Raw genomic sequence first — 22,272 nt, forward strand, 5'->3', positions numbered from 1 at the left:
ATACATGGGGTTACTGAGTTTAGGTTTCAACCAATTAAACGCATTGAACAAAAACAATGATTTTGTGTTTATCCTATAAACACAAAATAACTAATTCTGTGTAGTTTACTGAGCTTTGTTGGAATTCAGGTACATCTCTCACTGTGTTTCCCCAGCACTGTCTGTCAACCTGTATCCGCCCCATAATATGGTCCCCCAAAACAGACCTTCCAACATCATGCAGACTCCATATCCAGGTTTTACAAAATACAAAAAGTACACATTGCTACAAATTTGATACAATTTTAATGGTCAAATCAATTTAACATGATGTAAATATATGAATATGTACATGATTAATTGTAAAACACTATTCTGAAAAAAACCGTACCTTGTTACTTACTTTCCATATGGAACTAGCTGAAAACTTAAAATAATTAAATGTATAGGTTTTATTTTCAATGCAAATAAAACAAACATACTGCAGTGTGCAGTGCCCCCTTTTAAAAGGTTCCAGTCCACTTGACTCAATGAATTAAATGACTAGGTTTTTTTCTTTTTTTTAAATAGGGTCCATTAATGCAAGTACTATAGATATAGCTTTGTTATGATGGTCCCTACTTTGCTTTCTAATCCACTGGCTTTAGCAATTTTAAACTGAAACTATTAAGACTCAATTGCTTTTGTTCTGGAGTTTAAATTTAGCTTGAAATGTTCATCTTTATGTGAACAACACAACCTCAGATCTCAAATGCTTTTACAAATATAACAAAACCTCAATGAAGGACAGATCAGACAAACAGATCCCTGAAGTTGAAATGGCACATGTCAAAGCCACCTGTTTCATCAAGCTTTAATTCATGATTCTGGACTATCTCTGGTTTCATTAACAAAGTGGTGGAACAGGATCTCTTTCATAAAAGGACTTTCATTAAAAAATTTAAAAATAAAAAAACACACACGTGTTAAAGCTTTGTGTATAAGGCCTTCTTGTTCTTAAAATACCATTATTACAAATATTTCCATTATTTCCACCAGTGGCTACCATCCGACCTATACTTTGTACTTGCTGCATCAGAAAACATGAAAAAAATGTGCCATGACACTTCTAATGAACAGGTACATCATGCACACAGCAGGCAACTTACATTTTGGGTGTAGAACATAAAACCAGTATATCAATTACAATAAAATAGAGACCTGATCGATCACAATGCAAGTATCTGTGAGTGAGTGTTCAGTAAAATGAACCATGGTTCATCATTGAAGCAGAATATATCATGAAACTAACCAGAACCTTTTCAAAGCAGATTCTGTACCCGAGAAGGTACACAGAAGTTAAAAACATGTAGCCTAGTTTATCTTTTCACTAAAACATCCTACTTACAAAATAGACAGACGTACGAGTTTAGACCGGTTTCACTTGTTGTGTTAAAGCAACTTTATCCCATCTGACTACATATTGAGATCTTTAATAGGAATAATATAAAGTGGACAATGGATGCTTTTACATTGAGGTCCAATTTGAGTATTTCACTTACGATTGTAATATGATCTGTCTATTTTTAACTTAATTTGAATATTAAGGTCTAAAATGACAGTGAAAGGGTAATAACGGTTGCTTTGACAATATGGCATATAAAATGGCACACTATCTTTCAGTCAAATAATGCCACTGTACTGGGATTTAACCAGTTTGACACATGAAAACGCAAGTTACGATTATGCAAAAAAACAAATAAAATAATAATAACAATAAAAAATGTTATTTCACGGCAGGTAACCAATCCACATACTCATTAATACCGTGTTACTTTATCAGAAAGACTATGGATTTTGAACGGTGCGGTATTTTATTACATGATTTAAGGCATTTTAGAAGCAGCGCCGTGAGAGCCTCCGATCTGCAGCATTATACTCATGTGTTTTTGGGGCTTGTATATAGTACATTTACTGTCAGTTAACGAGAGCCTATTAGGTGGGAGTTGGGAGGTCAGGGGAGTACTGTACCAGCGAATCAGGAGTGTGTATTGGTTGCTATGGGGTGGGACAAGAAGAGGAGAGAGAACGGTAGTTGAGTGTGATGCAGTTGTTTTTCTTAACGAAAAATATTACCTCTGAATATCAGTTTGATTTCTGTTATAACTAAAATATATCCTACTCCGTTATTTTTTTCTCACTGTAATTTACCTGCTTGTTTGTAATTTCTCTGTAAGAGAAACCAAAACTAAATCTTCTCATAGATAGTAAGAGTTTTTTTTTTTATATATATAATTGTACAGGACTGAGTAAAATTCCAATTGAATAAAAAACAAAACAACTAAACCCCCTACAAGAAGATATCTTCAGCCAGCTTTTGGATAGTGGTTAGAGTTTAAGTTTTCACCATCCAAGCTGAGGACGAGGTAAACAGAGAGCACTTCTTTCATCCCCTGCTTTGTTGGCACTGAACTCTGCTGTAAGTAGTTCATCTTGGGTTGTCTTTCGGGACTGTACTATAAAATAAAATTTGCTTACTAAGGTGTGTGTACATTAGTTTGTAATACATGCTGGATTGAGGCTGCAGTCTCTTAGGGACGTCACATGTACATAGCCAGAGTTGCGCGTTTCTTTATTGATTTTTTGAGCAGGGGTAGATAAAAAATACCCTTACGTTTCTTTATTGCAAGCGGCATTTATTTGAGGGCGGTGTCTATTAAAAAGCTGATATCTGAGTGAGGCGTTAATTCGAAGTAATACGTTACTTGCAAACACAGCTTATTTAGGACAATAAAATTGAATTCATACAGAAGCCAACCCAAGTATCGGCATGACTTATAAATGGGCCCTGCTAATTTCATGGAAGAAATTGTTTAAATATGGTAAGCAGTCATAAACATGTCCTTTTCAAGACATACAGGAGGTTTTGGGGTTTTCCTGGTGTACCTTCTACTCCTTCCATAATATTTCTTTCCAATAGGGAAAACATAAACGTGATGCAAGACGCAGGCTCAAGTGATGTCATGTCATTGGCATAAACACTGAAGCATGAGGATAAGCATGGTGCTTTGGGAAACCTGTGAACAGATCCACACTGGCTTCTTACCTGATTACATAAGGCACATGTTTAGCGTCCAATGCCACATTGCTCTAGTGTATTTGCAGAATGTATGAAGAACTAAGAACTCCCTCTGGCAGGAACACTGGTGAGCATAAGGTGACTGTGATTTCAATACGAAAGTGCCTGCTTTGACACACACTTCACATACAGTACATATATGCTCGTAATTTATTCAGGTGATGTCTGGCGAGTTCAGATCGATCCTTATGTAGCTACGGTTTGGTCTGAAAAAGTGCCTTCTTGATTATGTTCATGTTGTGGCACTAAACTCAAAATCAACTGATCAAACAAAACAGTATTAAAAACAGTGGCAACCATGTGATAGCGGTATTGTCATCGGCACAGCCCGGCAGGATAAATCCATAATTAAAAACCATCCGGTATTCTGGTAGTTGAAGACTGCCTCTCCAGGCCAAAGATTGTTTAAAAAAAATTCCAGCTATTACAATTAGCAGGTCCACACCTGGAGAAGAAATTAAATGAAATACAGTTAAGGAAGCATCCTAAACACCATTTGTTTACTAAACGGCTTAAAAACTATGGCAAACGCTGTTACATAAGACTTTCAGGCAAAATGTGAACTTGTTATACAACTATAGAATTCCTACACACAGACTGTCTGTTCTAGAACAGCTTGACAAATCCTACTGTTAAAACCCACCTTGACTGTGCTGTCGACAGCCCCTGAGAACAGGCGTCCTCTGGACACGGCGAGAGCAGTCACACTGCCCTGGTGCCTCAGAAGAGTCTGGGTGCAGATCATATTATCCATACTCCACACCTACAGCACAGGACACACGCCAGTAAGCAACCACATCAAAAGGGCATATACACACACACACAAAAAAAAGAAAAGACGCATTCTGGTTTAGAAATGTCACCCTGTGCTCACCCTGAGAGATCTGTCGTAGGACGCACTGAACACTTTGGTTTGATCTGGAGTGGAGATAACAGCCAGTGCATACACCGTGCCCACGTGGCCAGTCAGAGTCCGTACCTGCTCCTTCGATTCAATATCCCACACCTGCCGGTGACAGGAAGACAAACAAGCAGAGTGAGTCACATTACATCTGAATACAGAGATCGGTACAATACAGTACAGTGCTCAGCAATTCAACGGTACGGAGAGTAATCTAATAAAGAATTATGAGGATAAACTGAGGAAAACCATTTTCTATGGTCCCAGTGGTCAATACCTAAATAAGAATTAAATAACTGTTCTGGGCAACAACAAAAAAAGCTAATTTCTGTAAATATAAGTTACTTCATGTGGAAATCTGGAAGTAATTTGTGTTACCATATTAAAGTTATTCAGCTGGAACATTATTTTAACTAATAGCCTTTGAATCTTCTTGAATCGTGACTGTTGAGGTGCCTGAAAAATCATAAAAACCTTATGCTATCATCACAACAGAAAATAATGAGCACAACGACTGGACTCATTAGAATAATTTGCCTTTCCCCAGGACCCCCCAACCTGCTCAAGCAATTCAAAGCCGCCTTACATGGATAAGATTTTCATAGGTGCCACAGACGATGTGGTGATTGGTCACTGCAATGGAGTAGACACTCCCACCTGAGGTCTGCAGCACATGGACACACTCCAGAGTGCGGATATCCCAGATCTGAGGGGGGCAATACATTTCACAATCCATTAAATGTGCAGCGTGAATTTGTAACGGCAGTACTTTACAATAGAATTCAAAAACAAAAAACAAAAAAAAAAAAACGTCAAGTAATATGGCTCTAAACCAAGTAAAATTAACGAGACTTCCAACTGAATATCATGCTGAATGGAAAGTCCATGGAAATCCTAAATAAAAGACCATACTGGGGCCAAAAAACAACAGTGAAGACCTGAAAGAGGCCACTCCACACAACCCTGAATGTGCCCCTCTTATCATCATGACTGTTAGTGGAAAATCTGAACAGTGCTGCATCTGTGAAGCATTACACAAACGTTTCCAAGGCAACAGGAGGAGTGTTTACAAGACATCTGGAACTAAGCACTGACAGATTAACAGTGCAGTCGCAACTGGATCAGGGGAACTGTGCACTAAAACAGCATGGTGCTTCAGTTAACCTATAGTTGTTGATGTTGATATGACGCAATCTCAGATTGGTTCGAAAAAACGAGCCAAACAATTGGGTCAGTTGGAATTATACATGCTTGTGAACATCCAGCTGTAATCAGCTGTTTATGAGCATTGAGGATAAACTATGTTGTGTCTACGAGGAGTAAATCCATCAAGAAACAGTAGTTTTTGACCCTCTCTTCTTTTGTACAGTTTGTATAAAACACCTAGGATTATACTATTTTATTTGATACGGTTTAAGGCTTAATCTATGCAGAACACCACTGACCTTGATTGTCTGATATGACCCACTGTACAGGTAGTTCTGAGAGGCGACCAGTGCTCGGACCCAGTGGTTGAGACCAGTCAATTCCTTCTTCAGCTTCAACTCAGTGCCCAGGATATCCCACACCTGGAAACCAATAACACATGCTTGCACTTTCACACCAACACACAGGCAGTCACAGAACTGTTTCCAACTTGGGGTAGCACTCATTTGTTTTTAGTTTCTAGTATTTAAATTTGACTGATCCAATCAAACTCCGGATCCTGTTTGTAGAGGAAGGTGAAGCACTTTTAAAAAGTAGGTCAGGCTGGAGGTGGACCTGTATTGGACTTGCTGTGTAAACCTGTGTAACCAGGCAAACTGGCTTTCTTAATCCCAAAGTGCCTTGTTTGACTTGGGCTGTAGCGTGCCTGCTGGATACAGACACATAGTCCTTTGGCATGAGGTCTTAACTGCTAGAGACGGTGGATTTCATCATTTTTTTCATACACTGTATAAATTGCAACCAGATTCAAGAGGTATGAAAAAAAAAATAAGAAAACCTGTGAGTGAACATGCCTTCCATAGCAACAGTTACCTTCACGACTGATTGCAAGGCAAAGATCATTATCCGCTATTCTCTGCACAGGAATTAGCCTTATAGAAGCCAACAATCTTCATTTATTGAACACAGCTATAATGAATCTGTCCCATATATTTTTACATCTTAAATAAGATTAAGATTAACCGTCAACCTTAATATAAACCCTACAATGTTAACGTTTGGCAAAACATAGTAGGGGAACTCCTGATCTGAAGATTATTATTGTAAAAAAAAAAAAAAAAAAATGCAGATACTAGAGTGAAAGGTTGGAGCTATAAGTATTTTCAGACCAGCACACTGTTTGTTTGTGGGTGAGAAAATTAAACAAGTAACTAGAACCATTAAGAAGACATTTCTGATGTTAGTCATTGATCTTCCAGATGATGTGTTCTAAGTAGGAAGCTGACCATTAGTCAAATAAAACACTGAAAACATAGCCATTGTTGATTAGTAAATGGTGTAATCTTTGGTCTGGATACAAATCTAAACTGGGTAGTCTAGCTATGGCACAGCCATATATTTTTCTTTAATTTACAGTCACTGTGCCACTACTTAAAGCCCCCTACCTTGATCGCTTTGAGAGATCCACTGAAGAGCATACTGTTTGATGAAACCAGCGTGCACACAGGATTGTCATGTGCTCGAATAGTGTTCACTTTCTGTAATGTCTGTATATCCCAAACCTAAAAAAAAAAAGATAAAAGCAGGGTTGAATTTAATAACAATATTGGCTTTTCTAAAGTCTTTTGATAAGTTCAGTGCCTGTTAAATACTTACAATTATAGTACAGTCTGCAGATCCACTGTACAACTTGTTCCTATAGGAAGTAAAAACAAAAAACTGTTTTAACTCTACCTGTCAAAAGACTCAGAAACAGTACGTCACTACAACTTTTTTGGTTAAAAGCTACTGAGCCTGAAATTAATCTGGGTAACCAACTAAAATTAGCCAAATGCCTCTGTTAGTGTAATTAAGTTTGACCTTAAACAATTAATTACACTGACGAAGACACTAGCCATAATATCTACTTGACTTCTTACAAGTTCTACCTTACCGTTTAGGATTTTGTATTAATAGTTAAAGTTACTCTGCGTTTCTTTCAAAATGAACGGCACGCTCACCCTTGAATACAGAGAGCCAGCACGATCCCATCGTGTCCCTCCAGGGTCTTCTGGCACTTGTATGTAGTGCAGGTGTCCCACACCTAACGAAGTAAAAGAGACTTTAATTAACAACAACAACAGGTACAGAGATGTCAGGACTATAAACCAGGGATTACTTTTTTTGCAGTTTACTTTGGTGTAGGTGTTGCATGAAAAACGGAACATTCGCAAGGCTTTTTTTTTTTTCAAAGCTAGAAATAAATGACTTAAGAATACTAAAGCATTATTCAAAGTCTAGAGCTGATTTATTTTAAACTTACAAAAAACTTGGTTGATGAAACTGGAGTAAATTATGTTGTGAATTCCCCTTAAAGTTTCAGAGGCGGTGTCTAAAAGACAGAAGAATTAGCATATGGGTTAGACATGTAGAAACCATGTACCTTAATCGTTTTATCTGAGGAGCCGCTGAATAACAGGTCCCCGGTTGAGTAAACACAAAGGCACCAGACAGGACCCTGGTGGCCAACAAAGGTACCCTTACACTTGAAGATCTGCTGAGGATCATAGGCTGTAAAACAGAAGTACAGTATCTGTGAGTTATTGAAGACCAGCTGCATAAAAACATATGTTCAGATTTTTAACTACACATCGCCTATGACACGTAATCTAGAACCTTATTTACTAGTTTGTTAGGTCACAAGGATGATTTATATTTGGCAAACAAATGCCCATGTTAAATATCACTACTCGGGCAAACAGTTCCCAAGATACAGCCTTAGCCAATCAGATGTAAAAAGGTAGGTCACCTTTACTTATATTTCAAAGACTTTTCAAAAACTTTTTTGCCTTTAGGAGTAATAAATTACCTTTGAGCCAACTGGGATTAAAAAATAAAGCATGAAGAAATGTTTCCCTTAGATAAATAACGTGATCATACAGTAAATAAGCAGACAAGTATCTCCTGAATAAGGAATGTGATCTAAAGTGAAAGAACAAAAAGGAGAGACTCACATCCAAGGATTCCCATATTCAACCTGGCATTGATGTGGGAAAGCTCATCCTAAAAGAGAAAAAGCAAGCAAGCAAGCAATTAAAATCTTCAGAGACTTCAGGGTGCGCACTGTAGGACTTCTTTCTGCTGGAGCAGCAGCTGGTGAGGTCATGACATAGCAGAGTTTCATACGGAGCGGAACTGTTCCAAGCTGCCAGGAAGCACGATGTGTCAGGTTTCACCGACACAAAGTGATTTCTAAAGTAGCGAACGCCGACTCGTACTGACCTGCCGACAGGGACCCATCAGCAAAGACAACTAGACACATTTACTTCGGCTTTTGTTTGTCTAGGCTGGTGTGCCTGGATGTGCTGACATTGTGAAAAACCTCAGATCATACTTCAATAGAATTATTTCCTTCATTCGCTTCTCTTTTAAGTTCTGTATCAAAAATAAAATGAGGGTCTTCCTGTGCTTTCAGGTGAATCTGAATGCACAGCAAACTATTTTTTTTATTATTTATTGTGTTTTTAAAAACTGAGACTCTGCATTGCATGGCAAAGCACTACTTCCTGCTTAAAGCCTTCTTCAGGGTGGAAATGCAGTATGTGCCTCGTAAGGTGTAGAAAAAAGGTAGGAGTACAAATTATAAAGCACCAAGGACAGAGAGGAGATGTTTTCTTATACAATCAAGTTTTAAAGTATTCCCAGCACTTGCTATTTTATTAGATATAGTTCCCACCCCATAGAACCCTTTAGTCATTCTATAGTAGAGTTTCCAATAGCAGCAGCTGTGCTTCCATACGTAGATGCAGAGGCTGCGATGTGTGAAATGTCCTTTTTGAAGAGCTCACTCACATTGAGCATTGATGCATCCCTCCGGAACTCCATGAGGTCCTCACTCAGTTTGCTTTGGTTTTCGTCCAACACATCTGAAACAATGGAGCAAAAACAACATCAAGCCCCTCAATATAACATGACAGCACATCTTGCAAATTAGTCCCAGGTGGGTGCAGAAATGGGACACATTTCACGGAGGGGTAGGATAATAGATGGCTGCAGATGCCTTGCTTGTAACTTCTAATAAACCAAACAAGATTTGTAAAACCAACCAGAAAATGTGAATTTTTAAATCGTCCAACAAAAAAAACATCATAAAGGTTTTTGGGGTTTTTATGCAGATGAAAATGGCTAAAAAATAAATTTTTAAAAAATGAATAATTATTATTATTTATATTTTTATGTAACGCATACACTTTCTTACACTTAAGTTCCTTTTATAGACCTAGATGCTACAAGAGTAAACCAAGGACAGAATGTAAAAATTAGGGGTTGATGAAGAGGCTAGATCTAGTACAAACTTGCACAAATAATCTTTCATGGATTTGATTGCACATACCAAACTTGAGCTCCAGGTTCTTCTCCAGCTGGTCCAGTTTCTCTGAGAGTTTGCCCAGCATGGAGCGCAGGAAGGCAATATCCTGGTCTTTCTGTGCCAGTGCCAACTGCATCTCGTGAAAACGATCGTCCGTCTGCTGGAGGAACTCCTTCAGACCCTCAAACTTACACATCTCCAGGTGCGTCTCATATGTGTCCTGGTTACCTATAAATGTACAGCTGTGGGGGAAAAAATAAATACCTGAATGAACATTGCAAGTTTAAACAACTTGAAGAATCAGTTTACTCAATTACTGTTATGTATACATTTACCAACAAGGACCACCCAACGTTCTATAAAAATAAAGTGATTATTAAGGGTGTCAAAGTCCTGTGTTTCTCCAAACACCTTACACCAGATCTAGGTTTTGAAGTTCAGCACTTAATTTGATTTGATCACAATGCTGGCCAATTCTCATTTCCTGTTATAGCACAGTGTGCTGCCTCGCCCACAACCTAGAGCCAGCAACCTTGATCCCACAGAACGAGTCATATAATTACCTTGAATCAGACCTATGGAGTTTAACTGTATAGTGCTGAGTGGCTAACTGTTGAAACATTTACAATCTACATTTTACCAGTCAATATTATCTAGAAAACAAATGTTTAGGCAACAGAAGTTCTAATTTGCAAAGGTGAAAAACTGCAGTTTTATAGGAGTGGTGTGTTTTTTTTGATTTTTTTTTTATCTGGGTTACTGCCTTTTCCTTGGATTCTTAGTTTAAATTAAGGCATGGAGGTTTAACAACAGTTTCCCCAACATGCCCACATGTCCTAAGGAACCTACAGTAACAAGGTATTACAGAAATTTGTACTAAAATCTTCTGAAATAATAATAATGCCTAAAACCATGCTTTTTTTTCTGCTTCTTTTGTTTGGTATGCTTCCATCTTGAATAACCAAATAGAGCAATTGAAAAGGGGAACGTCACCCACCCGTATTTGGAGTGGGGGCACTTGATGTGTTCACACTCTTTGAGGTGGGCCTCCAGGTTCATCTTCAGGAGGGGGGGGCAGTTGGGGTTGTTGGGACAGCGAACCGGCCTGTAGTCACAGCTTGCTTCATGGTCTCTATAAACAAGCAAGCATTCAAATGGGATCAATCTTAATATCAATGTCGTCGCCCTAAAACATGCTTTCAAAAGTTTTTAACAAATTGATGCAATTGTAAGTGTCGCAATTGTCGGCAGCTTTAGTACATCTCATTATAATATTTGAGAACCCTCATTTGCACCCCATTTTTTGCAGATCTACGCAGTAACGCTCATAATTACATACTCATCTAAGGTTGAACCGCAAAGAAAAACTGCTGCCGCAATGCATTCCCTAAAAAGTCGCTAACAGCATTCCGCATGTTTAGTACATTTCACCCTAGACTTGTTTGCAATTGGTTTGCGACTATTGCGACAGGCGCAACACTTCAGTACATCTACCTCTTAATCGTTTCAAATACTTAAACCTGGAGTGGAATGGCACTGCAGGACCGGAGTTGACTATCCCTGCTATATACCCCATGTATGCCAATGGTGATACTGGAGAATGTGAAACTGCTCTCACTTTCTGGCACTGAGTTTGATGGTGAAGGGGCAGCCACGCGGGTCCACTTCAAAGGCCGCTGGCTTGCCACTGGAGGCGGGTCGGCAGCCACATTTACAGTGAATAAAGAGCTCCCCAATCTGCTCAGCCACAGCAATGTTATTCACCACCACTGTGAGCTTTGCATTGTCCACAGGGCACTTTTCTGCAAGAAAAAGAAAACAGATCAACACACAAGCATCATTGTAAGCACTGCAGGCTATTCCAGGGCAGACTCTGACAGGAAGAGCCTGGTTTTCAAGGTGGTTGCTGAGGAGCAGTTTTCTAAATCAAGTGCATCTAGACTTCACCTTCATGGGGGCTTTGTAATTTGCATGCTGTGAATAAAGTTTGGTTTGCAGCAGTGAAAAAAATGTGTATCACTGACACGGCATAAAATCACTGCACAGGTTCATAGAGGTACGTATTCTTATTTTCACAGGACAAGAACATTTAGGGACAAGGGACAGAACTGAAAGATGTCACTTTTGTAAGCTGTAAGAAGCTATTAATATTATGGTACACACACCCTGAAAAGAGGCAATTTATCATTAATACCAGCATGGAAAAACACACACAGACACACACACACACACACAGACACACACACACACATACAACCTACCAGAATTTAAGGCGCATCTTCTACAGAATGTGTGCTGTAGAAAGAAAATAAAATGGAGTTTAGTTACACTGTCTAATCACAGACAACACTTCCAGATTTCTGTACGGTTTAAACTGGCTCAGACTAGTCCCTACGTCAAACAGCACTGCTGATACACAACACTTCCTTCCTGCTCTGACAAGCGAAACCATAGGGCTGCAATAAACAAGGGTTACTCTAAATATAGTCACCTGTGGAAAAGGAGTGCCCAGCACACCTACTTACCCAGCCATCCGAAGACAGGCTTTGGATATGTATAACTTAAGAAAAGCAGAAATCTAGTTACTGGTTGAAATTGCAATTGGTATTTCAAGGCTTTGTAGTATATTTATGTTTTACAAATACAAGATGTGGAGCAATCAAGTAATAGTACTTGTAGGGGAAGTTATGGGGTCTCAAATAGTTTAACTAGTATAATGGTTATTTTACAATGTACCGTGTGGCACTGGTCCACACCTAATGTGCTGATTGAAAAATGTTATATTAAAACAATGTAGAGGCTAAAGTGGGATGAGGAAATTAGTGAGAGTGTTCTCAAAAAATAATCTACATTACAAAACAGAAAAAAGAGTGTACTGCACTATTAGGATCAAACAGCCCAAAACTGCCACTAAAACTTTGTAATCTTGGAATTGTTGTAAAGCACTAAAAGGGGGTTTATGAACTCCAAGGTAATTAGTTGTTCCCGGCACTGCACAATGTGTACAATGGTCAGAAATCAACTCCTACTTCCTGTTCAGTCCAGCTGCAGACTGCACTTGACAGCAATGCCAAACAGCCACAGCTAACCCTGCTTCCTGTGGTGGGAGAATGTTCCATGCTACCCAGATAATCTCACACTTTCCTGAAGAGAAGATGCCCTGGATTTCACACCCTATCACAGCAGCTCGAATTACAATATACAGGAGAGAGAGAGAGAGAGAGAGAGAGAGAGAGAGAGAGAGAGAGAGAGAGAGAGAGAGAGAGAGAGAGAGAGAGAGAGAGAGAGACCCTTTTCAGCCTTTCTTACCTGCAGTCGCTGTACCGCATTGTGCGTAGCTACTGCCCGTCTTGGTGATTTGTATTACCCAACATAAAACAAACAATGCGCTTTGATCTACTTTAGGAAATTCCTATATTAATACCCCTTTCTTTCAAAGAATATTCCTAAGAAGGCCTTGATTATTGGGATAAAATTCCTTGACCTACAGGACGGCAATCCTACTACAAACCGAGGGTGCATGTGTGCAACAGTGAGGGTCAAGCAGTGACAACACAGAATCAGGTTTAAACGCATTCGATACAACTCAGGTTATGAGAACAGGAACAGTTTGCTACTCACCCCACAGGTTGTTATAACAGGATCCTTGAAAACAACACAGCAGAGCTGGCAGCAGAGTTTCACAGAGGGCTGTTCAGCAAAAACCACAGGCTCCTACAGCAAGCAGAAAAGAAGCTCCATTAGCACCCATGTGCACGTAGCCTTTTAAATCATAACAATTCTTAAAAGCAATACAATATAGATTTGTTAAAAGCATACAAATATATACGGTGTTAACCAGCAGCACCATACATTGGAAAAGCATCTTAGAAATGAATCCTGTAGTTACAGAATTAGAAAACGTCACTGTAAATGAAAAGTATCCCATTTGGAAAATAAGAAACAGAACACAGCAAGTCCAATCCATAATGTACTAACCTGTTAACGTATTGCATGCAGTCACCTCCCTATATAAACTCTCTGCTACAACATTAGAAAAAAGAAAAACTGTGCGGGTCATGGCTGCTGCGGGTCACAGCTCCAATCAGTAAGGTTCTAACACTGTTCCATCTCTTGACAAGTCACATGCACACTAATTGCACTCTGAAATGGAGGGGTGCACATTTTCATAAGCAATAAACAGTGAGAAAGCATGTCTGTAAAGCACATTACAAAACACCTACCGCCTCCTCCTCCTCTTCATGCAAAGAAAAAGTGGAGCGCAGAGACATGTTGGAATCCGAGTGCAGGGAACGGACTGAGATTGCAGAGTCAGATCTGCGGGGTGTGCCGATGGGAGGCTGGGAGAGAAGAAATTGGAAAAGCAGTACGAGACATCAAGATGTGGACTTGTGATGGACTCGTACTGTATACTGCCTTTTTCCAAGGCCGACACTTGTACTGACCATTTGTTTAGTCTGCCATTGCAATAATGTAGTCACTGAAGGCTAACAATACTTTTGTGAGTGTTCCCATTCCAGCTGCTATTTTATTAAATTTTATTTTATTTCTAGTAGAAAAGCATACTTTCAAGGGAAATTGCTGCCATTTAAAGGCTCACTTTACAAGCCATCATTACTTAACTTCCCAATTTTATAAGACATCTCAACACATAATGGCTATAAAAAAAAGGAACCATTTCAAAACCACGATGTTCAATACTGCAAACAACAATTTCACAATAACTGCAACATGAGCAAATCTTTTTAAAAAATTAAAAAAAAAAAAAATCTTCAACTATTCCAGCTCACAAACAGTATAGGTTCATTGCAATAACTGTGTACATGATTAAACTTTTTTCAGCAATATATTTTTATCATCTTTTGAGTTACAAAATTACCTTATTTACAGCTCTCCCCTGTCCTGATACAGTTAAATCTCTGTCTTTATAGCATTTCCGTTGTCTTTTATTGTTTGTCTTGAAGAAAAATTCAGGGTCGCCTTGTCGTGCCAAAGTCCAGCTTGGACTGCAGCTTCAGTGAAGTCTTTGTGCAAATACAGCAGCGCTTATTATTTTACTCACTTTGTATTCCTAGTGCCAACTTCACTGCGTAAACCAGGAGACTTCCTGCTATTCAATTAAAAGCAAGCACTTCAGCACAGCTTCCTGTGTGGGGGCCTAACTGAAGGACAATCAAGGATCACCAATGGACAGGCTTTTAGCAGCTCGCTGAATTCTGGGAAGTGAGTCTCAGCGATATTTTGAGGAAGCTTAGCTATTATGATTAATCAGCAAAAATAACAGTAATACAGCATATACTGGACAGTATTTGGAGGCGGTGTTATACTATAAAACTAATCAAGTTTATTTTTCAGATTTTCGTCTTACACAATTTTATTAAAATTCTTTGTTTGATCTGAACATTTTTTGCACTTTTTTCCCCCTCACACCTAAAAGAAATGAAAAATGGTAAAATAGGTCTAAGGATGTACATAAACCAGCTGAGGATTTCTCAAGCAATACCAAGATAAGATTGTTTCCAAACAATGTCTCATTTGCTGGCTCAAAAAGCAGGAGACATCACTCAACTGTTCCTCAACTGCTTTGACGATTCTCATAATTCAATACTAGAAATTCACACTAGATGGGGATTACCAGATATGAACCAAAAACCGATTATTTTAGGACAAATATTAACTACCTCTGAAGTACAAAGTGCGGACATGCCAGCGATGAAGGTCCAAGTTAGTTATAAACTGTATACATAATATCCTATTTGCACCGGTATTTAAAACCCAATTTAAATCTGGTTTATTTCCGACCTGAACACGTAACTGCAAAGCAGTTTGTGATTGTTTCTCTGTACAGTTTCTGTTTACCTGTAACCTAGCAACAGGGAAAGATTCGCCTTGATAGCGGCATTTTTTTTTACTTTTAACCTTTACCAGGAAGAAAACCTTTGAGGCTATTGGATGCCTTATTTCCGGGAGCAGTACGAAACAAGTTTATACGAAACCAAAAAAAAACAAAAAACGACGATTCAGAAAGAGACCCAAGGGTGAAAGAGTGCAGTGTTTTAGGGCATGGTTCTTGTTTATCAGATATGATTTTTAGCACATGAGCGCTCAATGAACACTAGTATAATAAATGTGATTGCATTGCAATGTGTGGCTGGTTTCTAAGATGATATTTACCATGACATCATCCTCGTCCCTGGGCGAGTAGGTCATGGTGCTTGAGCAAGAAGGGGTCCTGCGATGCTGTTTGAAAGTGTTTGTTCCTTCAGCTGTGAAATAAAGAGAGAAAGAGTAAAAAAAAAAAAAAATTACTAGTTTTTAGCTACTTCAGAACTAAGAAACTTTAGAGCACTATGGGTCTGCAGTTGTATCTTTTCAATATAGCTGCACTGTGCAGTTAACATTCGTGTTTGAATCTTGAAATTCCCCATCAAGTAGACCCTTTTTATTGGAAATATTTTAAAATGGTTAAAAAAATAGTAACAATGGGAAACAATCCACATAAACATTCTCACCTTTAGTAACAGTGGTAACTGTTGAAAATGTGGTTCCAAAAGTAGTCTCCATTCTAGTATGCTTTTGAGAGAAAAGGGATTTTTAATATGTGTAGTTCGTATACTAAAATAACAACTCTATATTATATATATATATATATATATATATATATATATATATATATATATATATATATATTTTTTTTTTTTTTTTTTTTCAGTCTTTCCAAAAGGCAATCTATGAAGAACATTTTGTTCACTGTTCAGCATTTTAGTAAATCTAATTTGAAAAGCCTTACAAAACTCAAAAAGTACATTTTCTAAAGGGACAAGAACAAATATATTCTGGAAGACAATAAATAACAAGCCAGAACAAGGAAAAAAAAATCCTACACATTATTCCCTAGACTGCTAGTCTTCTCTTGTACCGATGTGTTTACAAATAGATCTTGCAGCACAGGAAAAGGAACTGTTTGGCAAAAAGAACAGAAGCACAAGGCAGCAAGGCAGAGATCATGCAATTCCCACACATGAGGTGCAGCGAAATTGCACAAAGCATAAACAAGTAATTTAAAATTCCACATTTCATAAAATTGTCTATTGGTGGTCCACTACATACAGTTTGATCTACTACTTCAAAAATATAGCCCACCTGAGCCAACCTGATCATACCATCTTTCAGTAAGACTTGCATTGGAAACCAAGGCCGATAGACGAAGTGACATTTTTGTGTCAAGCCCCCCCCCCACAAAAAACAGACTACAAAATACAAAAATCCAACAAATCAACTAGATATGCAGAGCAAAATATTTCAACAAAAATTATGAACATAAATGAGTGAGTGTACCAAAAGATTTATAAGTTGCAACTGAAATAAAACAGCAGAATGTTCCTCTCGTTTGTGTATGTGGTCATTTAATCAGACTTATTACACGCCTGAAAGCTTTCATTATTGGTGTGTTGCAATATTACACCTTTTCTTTCAACACAAACTTAAGATTACAGAACGATGCAGCTTTGAGGTCCTCTTTGTTCACCAAAAGACATAGATTACCATAAGAGACCAGACCAATTGTACATATTAACTCATTTCACTGTAATGGTTCAGACTTGAATGGAATCTTTTTCGTCTACCCTTTTCAGGCTGAGGGTTGAACCCCCCCAGTTTAACTTCTTACCCCGTTGGTGTTTTCTGTGGCAAGGACACTGACCCCTGCTGTTGCTCCTCCAGAGTACCTGTTGTAGCGAGGGATCTTACTTGAGCTCATAATCTAGTCCAGCATTTACAATGAACTGCAAGCTGTACCCTGCAAAAGTTAAATACACTGTACTTATACTGCACTGCCTACTGCGCCCTCACAACAAAGCACAGTGTAACGAAAAAAAGCGATGTGGAAGTAATATTCAGCTTATTACATTAAAATCACGGTTTAAAAATCATATTAGAAAAATGCATGTGTTTTATAATTAAAAATACTTAATAGCTTTAAAAGCATAAATGTTTAACTGGGTCTAAATACAGTATAATTGTGTATATATATATATATATATATATATATATATATATATATATATATATATAATATATATATATATATACACATATACACACACACACACACACACACACATATATATATATATATATATATAAACAGATTACAGGAACTTTAAATATTTATGGTACAGTACTTCCTTCATTTAAAAACGTCCTTTGGAAACTGCCTTTCCAGATTATTATACCATGCGCCTTAATGAAAGACATCGCTTTATCCTCAATTGTAGAATAAAGGTGGTACTGAAAGTAGACTCGGAAGAATCTCATACAGTATTAAAAGCTATTACAAGTAAGAACTTTCAGTGCATTACTGACAGAAACAAAGCTAGATCCTGCTCAAGCTTCCCCTTGAAAGCCCCCAAGGCTGATCACATGAACAGCAAACATCAGATCTAAAAGAGCAGGACAGAACATAATGAGGCCAAGAGCAAAACACTGTGTTCACAGATCTTCCAAGAGCAGCATCACTACCCTTTCAAACAGCAGAATCACTGCAAACACAAATGAAATGCAACGATATCACAATAATTAGAGATACTGTGATGTGACTTTTTCACCACTGAGTTTTGTAGAGGATAAGGGACACAATACCACCCCCTCTCGCAACAGGATCTGTTTTGTGGTAAGGGCAGTATCATGTCTAGAAGGCACACATTGGCTAGTGAAGTCCCAGCTCCTTTTTAATAACATTTTAGGATTCTGGTATGTTTACGCTAGTTACAGTACAATAAGAAATGTCTCAGAAATTACCATTTGTTAAATGTTAATTTTATATTAAAGTGCAATTGAAAAGACTTCAACTTAATTTTTTGAAGTTTGTGTGAACTCCATAGATTTCAAGAAGTTGCTCCCTAAACTTAAAAAATGTATACCCTGACGAAGGCTTTGCTGCCGAAACGTTGGTTCCTTTCTCAATACATTTTGTAAACGTTTAGGAGTATGTTGGAGTGTGCGGCTTCCTTTTTCCTATCTTGTCTGAAAATGCACATGTTCTATCTTGTTTCACAATACAGCAATGTTTGATTACCACCTCCCTTTTAATGCAAATGCTAGTTATACATCAATTTCCCATTTCCTTGCATATGTAGCAAAAGGTGGATCTAAAAGATAAATAGTCTTTATAGAATGTATTTATATTTTAGATCGACCTTTTGCTACATATTTGTGTTGATGTTTGGTGCTAGTCCATTACAATCAGATATTATAAATGATACAGACCTGCTCTACCCACACACATATATACACCAGCCTAACAAATAACATTAGGCATCCTATTTCAAAACATGTCCCCTTAATTACAGAAGAAACTAGATTCTAAATTAAGTTTGCAGTGGAAAAACTGAATGTACTTTTTAAAAGAAAACACCCTCCCCTCCCCTTATTCAATTAACTCCATCATACTTCCCACGTTATAATGTTAGATCAGAGGCACATTACCATTACTGGAACAGTTCACAAAAAAAGTCCTGCTTTGCATCAATTCAGAAACACTGAGTTAACAAAAACAAAACCGATATCACAATTCAAAACATGTAGTACACATGATGGGATGGCCAATAGTCAAAACTTTTTGGCAGTTTTGCCCAGTGCAAAAAAAAAGAATGACACAGGTTGCATTAATACTAGCAAAATTCACTTTAATTACAATGTGTTGTTCCGGAAAACGCTAAACCATAACTGTATCAGCTTATTACTGAAGAATGTCATTTCCAAAATGACGTTTCCTATTGTGTAGCTGCTTCACCCATTCCAGGTTTTACTTGATTAGCCACAGTGTATAGGTAACAAGCTCAGGCGTGTCTTATTTAACTCATAGTAAAACCAGGAATGGATCAAACTGCTATGCAATTGTTTCCATCACTGCGGTTTTGAGAGTACATTGACCGCTAAAGGCAGTCTAGCTTTCCCCCCCCAAGGCAATTTGACGTTACTTATATGATCATCGACATAAACCACCATACAGTTACTTCAAACTAAAATCAAGTTTAACGTACTGGAACACGCATTAAAACAGGAACACAGAATACAACTCTTAGTAAAACGTCATACTTTTAAACGCTGTAGGTTTACATGTTTATGAAAACTATTTACAGAAATCAACCAAAATTTAAAAGAAAAAAACGGTTTCACCTTGATCTGAGAGGCGGTAACCAAAAACGCTATTCGTGATGTTGCAAAACCAATTTTGCTGAAATGCAGTGGTGCTGTACAGGCAAGCCTTTCGGAAAATATGACTCAGAAAAAGTTCCCTAAAAAATTAAGCGCAATATTCTTGCAAAAACGGAGAAAACAACACTGGATAGGCCTAATGTATGTTGTTCCCATGATCTATACTAACAATTAAGAAAATATATACATAGCTTTATTATCTGTAAAAATCATAAGAAAAAAAATCACAAACACAGTTCTCTTTTAAACATGTTTACCTGTTGCAAATAAGTGATCCCAAGTACACACCGCAACTACAGACGAATTCACGGAAGTAAAAGAAAAAAACACGATCTAGAAAATAGACATCTCGTTTTTATCTCTTGCCACATGAAATCGAAAGGCTAAATACCGCAATGGTCCCTCGTTTTGAATCAATTGCTTCTTCTGCAACTAGGACTACAGTCAGTGATGTAAACAGAAAGGCATGCATGGGGAATAGGCGAAATGCAAATACGACAGCTAGAGCTCGCATTTCAGCCAATACAAAACAGGACACCGGGAGCTGACGTCACCAGGCATATTGTAAAAAAACAATAACGACCGACTGCCCGTGAGCGCTTGGACGACCCTGAACTTTAATTCCAAAAATCAGAAAAGAATACTTTTGGGATTCGAATATGGCGTTGATGAAAGTAGTAGAAAATAGAGTACATTACCTATGGATTTAGCGCAGTCTTATGTACTGTCTTAATTCCTCGCTCAATAAATGTTACAAGAAATCTGCTTATAGTTTAAGGTCAACATTTTTTTTTTTTTTTTAAGTTAAGTAAAAATCTCCTAATGTGATCATGTTTCATTTTGATCACAAACTTAGGTTTTGCTAAAGCTTAACAGCAAAAGGAATGTAATGTTTCATTACAATATGCATCTGCTTCTAGTAAACAGTCATTATGTTATATTATTAAGCAATACGTATTCATGTTTGTTAAAGTTATTTAAGGGTTTTAAAAAAATCATAACAAATGATCTGCCAGTTTAAACTGTGTATTTTAAAGCTGTCTCCAATTACAACATATTAACAAATTCTGCACTGTAAAAAGATGCCCAATAAAAAAAAAAAGTCCAAACACACAAGTAGCCTTCAAGATTATTACAGGGAACTAAAAACCGCAGGTCGATCCCAGCTATTATAAAATGATTTAAAAACACCAGTTTGTACTGTATTATGCAGCAGCCAGACGATTTAAAGTCTTAAAACATGTACTCCGTTGATAGTTGAAATCAAAACCCTGGACTGTGTGACAGGTAGCACTGGAGGAATTGGGTTAAGAAGTGTCCAGGCACTGTCGGGTACAACACAAACCTGGCTTTGCTTATTGTAATTAACTATGGCACATAGACGGACATCGTCTACGTGCAGAAAACAGTACTGTCAATTAATTTTTAAAAAACCGTTCTAAGAAAGAGGAAGACCCGGGGGACTTGCTGTCTGCCTTATCAAGGACCGAATCAGACCAGCTGTGCTCTCCCTATAAAAACACACCCCTCTAAATTAAATACAGCAAGTAGCTCAGCATCACAAGAGCATCCCAGCCCTTCACAAAAACTCTACTTTCAGTTTTGATTTTTTTTAATATTTGGTTGCAAAGTCACAGTGCGGTACGTGTGCTATTACAGTCGTTTGTATAGTCACATAAAATTAAATAAAAAAAATGAAATTACAGTTTTTAGTAAATAATTGTTTGCAGAAGTAGCTCGTCTAGTATTTAATTTGACATTTACATATCACAATCTTCTTTTTCCGGTAGCCTTTATTTTATTTTATGAAAAGTAATTCGACGATCGCTAAAAAGGCTGGTAAAATAAAATAAAAATATGTCCTACATCATAACAGGAGTGACATAAATATATTCACAAATACTACATTTCAACAAAATGAAATCTTCACAGAGCGTACGTACGTTTTTAATAGATAGATGGATATGTTTTGGCACATGGTACAGCATTGTGTTAATGTGTACGTTGCCTGACTGAACTGAAGAACTCGTACAGGGGCATTGAACAAGAATGCTTTGACACTGAATCGCAAAAAAATATATATTTTTAACTAAGAAACGTGAACTCTTTAATCCCAACAAAGAACGCATATTTTTTAATTAATTTCTTACCAGCTTTCCGAAATTTCACAGCCTGTTGTTAGAATTCACATCTTCCTCTCCTGACAGGCAGACAGCTTTTCAGGAAGTAACGAACCGCGTTGTGACTTCTGGGAACTGTAGTGTATTTGGGGTGGTAATGTTCCAGTTTCAAAAGTCAAAAACGTATACGTGGAGACTACAAATCCCCTGACTTGTTCTGATTCTAGAGCGTAAGCATCACCTCCTTTACCGGTTACATCTGATTGGCTTCAACTAGGTCAGTCTATTTTGCAGTGTCAACTATAATTGGTTCATAGTCATGCCCATCATAAATAGCTCTTCAATGGGCGTAGTGAAATCTGAGAGCGTTTCCAATGACGAATGATTAATTACAGGCACCAATAAAAACGCAAATTCTCCAGTATAGGCGGGGAGGTTTTTT

The 22,272-nt window shown here is 37.8% G+C and overlaps 1 protein-coding gene across 8 annotated transcripts; it reads right to left on the reverse strand.

The window, feature by feature from the left end:
- Window positions 1-266: 266 nt before the first annotated feature.
- Window positions 267-22,120, reverse strand: LOC117418490 (E3 ubiquitin-protein ligase TRAF7). 8 transcript variants are annotated; one of them, XM_034031609.3, is made up of 21 exons: window positions 21,861-22,120; window positions 17,162-17,290; window positions 16,005-16,065; window positions 15,667-15,758; window positions 13,716-13,832; window positions 13,114-13,206; window positions 11,754-11,787; window positions 11,111-11,294; window positions 10,490-10,624; window positions 9,517-9,734; window positions 8,976-9,049; window positions 8,138-8,186; window positions 7,567-7,694; window positions 7,145-7,227; window positions 6,801-6,840; window positions 6,590-6,706; window positions 5,444-5,566; window positions 4,585-4,704; window positions 3,972-4,103; window positions 3,741-3,860; window positions 267-3,542 (listed from the first exon to the last, which is right to left on the reverse strand). In XM_034031609.3, the coding sequence occupies exons 2-21, from the start codon at window positions 17,249-17,251 to the stop codon at window positions 3,528-3,530; spliced, it is 2,025 nt and encodes a 674-aa protein (XP_033887500.1). In that variant the 5' UTR covers window positions 17,252-17,290; window positions 21,861-22,120; the 3' UTR covers window positions 267-3,527. The 8 variants fall into 8 exon arrangements, with proteins under 8 accessions (XP_033887500.1, XP_033887504.1, XP_058891455.1 ...); XM_034031613.3 differs by lacking the exon at window positions 21,861-22,120 and adding an exon at window positions 19,968-20,241; XM_059035472.1 differs by lacking the exon at window positions 21,861-22,120 and adding an exon at window positions 17,857-17,878.
- Between the last annotated feature and the right edge of the window lie 152 nt (window positions 22,121-22,272).

Source organism: Acipenser ruthenus, chromosome 13 (genome assembly GCF_902713425.1).
Source record: "Acipenser ruthenus chromosome 13, fAciRut3.2 maternal haplotype, whole genome shotgun sequence".
Lineage (NCBI taxonomy): Eukaryota > Metazoa > Chordata > Actinopteri > Acipenseriformes > Acipenseridae > Acipenser > Acipenser ruthenus.